Source organism: Ailuropoda melanoleuca, chromosome 7 (assembly GCF_002007445.2).
Source record: "Ailuropoda melanoleuca isolate Jingjing chromosome 7, ASM200744v2, whole genome shotgun sequence".
NCBI lineage: Eukaryota > Metazoa > Chordata > Mammalia > Carnivora > Ursidae > Ailuropoda > Ailuropoda melanoleuca.
The window spans coordinates 24,119,799-24,125,798 of NC_048224.1; the positions used below are offsets into that span (position 1 = coordinate 24,119,799).

The 6,000-nt window shown below is 39.3% G+C and overlaps 1 protein-coding gene across 2 annotated transcripts in view; it reads left to right on the forward strand.

Annotated features, from left to right (window-relative positions):
• UBAP1 (ubiquitin associated protein 1) overlaps positions 1-6,000 on the forward strand; it is a 54,795-nt gene that overhangs the window by 25,090 nt on the left and 23,705 nt on the right. For both annotated transcript variants that reach the window (XM_002929239.4, XM_019809928.2), the window contains exon 2: positions 2,141-2,181. In XM_002929239.4, coding sequence (XP_002929285.2) covers positions 2,148-2,181 — 34 coding nt within the window. In that variant the 5' untranslated portion in view covers positions 2,141-2,147. The remainder of the gene's footprint in view (positions 1-2,140; positions 2,182-6,000) is intronic.

Below are 6,000 nucleotides of genomic sequence, written 5' to 3' on the forward strand. Positions count from 1 at the left end.
TGGGACCTCGATCCTGGAACGCCGGGATCACGCCCTGAGCCGAAGGCAGACGCTTAACGACTGCGCTACCCAGGCGCCCCAAAGAAATTATTAAATATCTGTTTGCCATAGAATGTTCAGAAATCGTAGAAAAATGTTATGAATTATTCCCAGTCCTACCACCCAGAAGCAGCCACTTTTTATTTTATTTTATTCATTTTTTAAAAGATTTTGTTTTTAAATAATCTCTACACCCACTGTGGGGCTCAGATCTACAACTCTGGGATTAAGAGTTGAACGCCGTACGGACTGAGCTGGTCAGGTGCCCCTATATAATACTTTATATCCTTTATAGTCCCTAGTAGCTAGATTACTTTTCTGTTCCTATAGTTTTGCCTCTTTTTTACTCCTATAGTTTGTTGTAAGTAGAATCATATATGTAACCTTTAGAGCCTGGCTTCTTTCACTTACCATGATGCATTTGAGATTTGTGGTGGTGTTGTATCATACACCATGTACACTTCATTCATTTATTTATTTTTAAGATTTTATTTATTTATTTCTTTTGGAGAGAGTGACAGAGAAAGAAAAAGTGAGGGGGAGGAGTAGAGGGAGGGAGACAAGCACACTCCATGCTGAATGTAGAGCCCGACGGGGGGCTCAATGCGGGGCTTGATCTCAGGACCCTGAAATCATGACCTGAGCCGAAATCAAGTTTGGATGCTGAACTAACTGAGCCATCTAGGTGCCCCCGTCGATTCATCCATTTAAAGTGTATAGGGGTACCTGGATGGTTCAGTCGGAAGAGCGTGAGACTCTTGATTTCAGGGTCATGAGTTCAAGCCCCATGTTGGAGAATAGAAATTACTTAAATAAATAAAACTTAAAAAAAAAATCAGCTTGTTAATTTCTTGTAAAAAAAATCCCGTGCTGATTTTAATTCTGTTTTGAATAATTTTCACAAGATAGGTGCAATATACTTTTCCTTTTTTTGTTTTTTTAACTTTTGGAGAAAAATAGATTATTTTCAGTGTGATTGCCTTCCAGTGTATTGTAATGCAGGATAATAGACAACAGACCATAAATTCATACAGCTCCCTGGAATTTTTTTCCCGCTTCCAGTTTTTTTTTTCTTGCTTACATTTTTAAGTTAGAGGTATAAACACTGTATCAAGGGCGATAGACTGACTTTTAGGTTGAAGAGCTCAGATTATTTGTGTAAGACAGGACTTCATACCTACTTTTATAGGGGCTGAAAATGCAAAGATGTGTGGTTTATGTTTTTTTCTTCATTAAAAAAAATTTTTTTTTAGATTTTATCTATTAGAGAGAGAGAGAGCGTGAGCACAAGTGAGAGGAGGCAGAGGGAGAAGCATACTCCCCGCTGAGTAGGGACCTGACGCCGGGCTCGATCCCAGGGTCCTGGGATCATGGCCTGAGCCGAAGCCGATGCTCAACCGACTGAGCCACCCAGGCGCCTACCCCTTCCTTCACTTAAAAAATTTTTATACTAATTAAACAATATAGAAGATTAAATGTCATTCATTCCCCACTTACTGTTAGAGTTAGTTCAGCAAAAGGTCTATATTTGCATAACTGAATAAAATGAGATATTTTTCTTAATCTGTTATTGACAGATTGGTAGTTTGTATCAAAAAGGTATGTGTTTGTAATTTTTTCCTTTTGATAGTCCACATATAAATTGGTCAATGACTAGTATGTTACTCTTTTCATATACACACACGCACACATTTATTTTTTTATTATTTATTTATTTTTTAAAAAAAGATTTTATTTATTTGTCAGAGAGGGACTGAGCAAGCTGGGGGAGGGGCAGGCAGAGGGAGAAGCAGGCTCCCTGCTGAGCAAGGAGCCCGATATAAGACTGGATCCCAGGACTCTGGGATCATGACCTGAGTTGAAGGCAGGCACTCAACCGACTGAGCCACCCAGGTGTCTCCACGTGCACATTTTTAGAACGTGCAGATTTTCTCTAGAAAACTAATATCTCCTCCTTTCTCCTTTCTTTTTTGAGATTTTGGGACTGAGAAGTTTGAGGACTGTATTCTGGTTTCTTTTTTGTAGTCTCAATTTTCTCATAATGATTTGTTTATATCTCCTCAGAACATCGTATGCCTAAAAATATTTCTTTGTTTTTTAGGTTCTAAATGGCTTCTAAGAAGTTGGGTGCAGATTTTCATGGTAAGTGAACTGTTAGTTATCATGATTTAAGTTACGATTTGATCAGAGGATTTGAAATCACTTAGCGTTGTTTAAGTAAGTGCCCCTTTTTGTTTATTTAAGTGAGCAGCTTGAGAAAAAGTTGTACAACTGTGTAGCATATACATTCCAATGGATTTCAGGTAATTTAATATTAAAGTATTGAAATGAATAGTTAAATTTTAGAAGCTCTGTGGTTATTGTACTTGAAACTACCAGAGATGATAGGGAGCCTACTGATTTTTATTGTTCTTCAGCAGTATTTTGAAGTAGTTACATTTCCTTTCTTACTCTCTGGTCGTAGCTCTTTGTCGTCTCAGGTGTGAAAAACTCTAAACCTTTAGTTAATAATGTTTTGTTTTATGTCCATCCCTGCCCTCTCTCCCTCCCTCCCAGTGGATAGGAAATAATTACTACAAGTAAACTGTGAACAGTAATTACAGAAATGTCAGTAAGAGTAATGACAATTTTGCATTTGAAATGAATAGTTTATCATTTTTTTCTAAGATATGACCTTTCAAAATTGAATACATTAATAAACTTTATTATCTGCATTTGGGAGGAATGGAGGTGCCTAAGAAGTTAAAGTTAGGTTCTCTTTTCATATAGTAGAAGATAAGAATTAAATACCAGAAATATCCAAACAATACAGTTATTTTAAAAGGGTTTTTGGGGGCGCCTGGGTGGCTTAGTCAGTTAAGCGTCAGACTCTTGATATCTGCTTAGGTCACGATCTCAGGGTTGTGAGATCAAGCCCTGCTTCGGGCTTTGTACTGGGTGTGGAGCCTGCTTAAGATTGTCTCTCTCCTTCTCCCTCTGCTTCCCTCTGCCCCCCCCTTAAAAAAAATGAGGTTTTTAAAGCTAATCTTCCATTTTAAAAATCACTGTAAGAATGATTTGCCAGACCACTTGGCAACATATATTGGTATGCCCTTCTGTTTGCTTGATCAGGCTGCAGCAGCAGTCGCTGGGGTTCTAACTTGCTTATATGTTTTCTATAACAGTTTAGTATTTTGAATTATCATTGTATATATGCTTACATATATCAGTTGTATGTGTTTTAAGTCCTTTTGGAGTTACGTCAGTAACACTTTGGAATTTGGATTCTTTATAGCAGGTCAGGCATCATATCTGCCAGGTAAGCTATCTCCTGTTGTCTAAGGATTATTAGACAGTACTTTCAAAGTATTCAAATGATAGAGGTAGATCTGAAGTTGCCTCTGGATCACTTTTTTAAGGAAAAAGAGGACAGAGCAAAGGACGGAGGAAAGGCCTGGGGAGAGAAAATAGCAAACAAGAAAAATGTAAACTTATTTCGAAAGATAAGCTATATATCTTGACTCTTTGAGAAGTCCTTTTTGACTGGAGTGAAAATGTGATGGACCCCAGGGTATGTGTTCCAGCTTTATAAACAGTCCAGAGAGAAGATTTTAATTTTGAAGTTATCTGATTAATAACTTTTTTTTTTTTTTTAGAAATTCCTTCATCTCCTTACATTCCTCACCAAAATTTTGTTAAGTGAAACATTCTACCTGAGTAAAATTTGAGAAAAGATTTCCTTCCTTCCTTCCTTTCTTTTTTTTTAAGGTGGGGCTTGAACTCACAACCCTGAGATCAAGACCTGAGGTGAGATCAAGAGTCAGATGCTTAACCAACTGAGCCACCCAGGTGCCCCAAGAAAAGATTTTTTTCTTTTTCTTTTCAGCTTCTTCTGCTTTAAACTGCTGAGCTCCTCCTTGAATTTCTGTAGCTTTAGAGTTTTTAGAGTAAAGAATCTTATTTTTAGATATTATGTAGTTTAAGGAATAGAAATTAAAGGAAATAGGCAAAAAAAAGATTGGGGGAAAATAGCAATCTTGTTGGCATCTGAGTGCAGGAAATCAAATTCAGCCTGGTCTTACAGGGCTGAAATTAGAAAGCCAGGAAGCTAAGGCTCTTACTGCCTCCATCTCTCAGGAAGCTACATAGCCTTTCCTTACTGCTTTTCTTAGAGGGTGTGCTCCATTTTTATTCTTCTGTTTATAGACTTGCTTTCTTGGCCTACTTGTGTAGAGTACATAGGGTAAAAAATGGCCACCCTCCCATGATGGTGCTGCTTACTACTTGATCTTTCAGTTTAAGTGGCTAGCATAATATAGTTTAAAGTTTTTCTATCTTTCGGCCAAGGGAATATCTGATTGGTACAGCCAAGCTTATAGGCCTGTGGATTGATTCTCCCTAAGGTAGGTATTATCTGACTGGCCCATCGGTGTTAGTGGGTGTATGTGTGTGTATAATTCTTCCAAGGCATTTGGGGTGTGGACAAGGAAGTAACATCTGCCCTTGTGACTGAATATTAAATTGCTTTTATTCTTTTTAAATATTTGGGCTGACTAGCTCCTGTGCTATGACCTTCAAGTGCATTTTTTTTTTTTAAGATTTTATTTATTTATTTGTCAGAGAGAGAGCACGTGTGCACACTGAGCAAGGACCCCAGTGGGACTCAGTCCCAGGACCCTGGGATCACGACCTGAGCTGAAGGCAGACGCTTAACCAACTGAGCTACCCAGGTGTCCCTCAAGTTCATTTTTTTCAACTAAGGATGAACAACTTCTACTGTCATTAATAACTACATATCCCTAAGGAACAGAATAAGAGAATATAAGCAATTAATTTTCAAAGACTTTTAAAAATATTGTTCTTGTATTATATTATGTAAATTGCAAACCCTTGGCTCAGTTTAAATTAGGCCTTTCTGGGAATCTGGTGTTTTAAAATGTTAATTCTCTTTAGCTTTTACCTTATTTTCTACTTCATCTAAGAAAAAAGTTATTTTCCAGAAGTGACTTTTTATTTTTATTTTTATTTTTTTAAAAGCATGTATTTATTTATTTATTCATTCATTCATTCATTCATTCATTCATTCATTCATTCATTCGTCAGAGAGAGAGAGAGAGAGAGCACTAGCAGGGGAAGCTTCAGGCAGAGGGAGAAGCAGGCTCCCTGCTGAGCAGGAAGCCCAATGTTGGACTCAGTCCCAGGACCCCGGGATCATGACCTGAGCTGAAGGCAGATGCTTAACCAACTGAGCCACCCACGCGCGCCGAGAGAGACTCTTAAGCAGGCTCCAGACCCAGTGCGGCACTTGATCTCATGACCCTGAGATGATGACCTGAGCTGAAATCAAGAGTCAGTCGCCTAATTGACTGAGCCACCCAGGTGCCCCCAGAAGTGTGTGTGTGGTTTTTTTTTAAGGGTTTTATTTGAGAGCGAGAGAGAGCATGAGCCGGGGGGGGAGGGGCAGAGGGAGAGGAAAAGCAGACTCCCTGCTGAGCAGAGAGCCCTTTTCGGGGCTTAATCCCAGGACCCCAAGATCATGACCTGAGCCAAAGGCAGATGCTTAACCTACTGAGCCACCCAGGTGCCCCCAGTTTTTAAAAAGTGGGTTTTTAAAAATGTTTCAACAGGGGTGCCTGGGTGGCTCAGTTGATTAAGTGTCTGTTTTCGGCTCAGGTCATGATCTCGGGGTCCTGGGATCAAGTCCTGCCTGGGGCTGCCCCGCTCAGCAAGAAGTCTGCTTCTCTCTCTCCCTCTACCCCTCCCCCCTGCTTGTGCTCACTCTCTCTTGCTCTATCTCAAATAAAATTGAAAAAAAAAGTTTCACCAAATTCTTTTAATATCTGAGAAAATGCCTTGAGATTCTAATTTAGGAAAAAAACAAGTCTATATAATCAGATAAAACTAAACTCTTTCCGGGGCGCCTGGGTGGCACAGCGGTTAAGCGTCTGCCTTTGGCTCAGGGCGTGATCCCGGCGTTCTGGG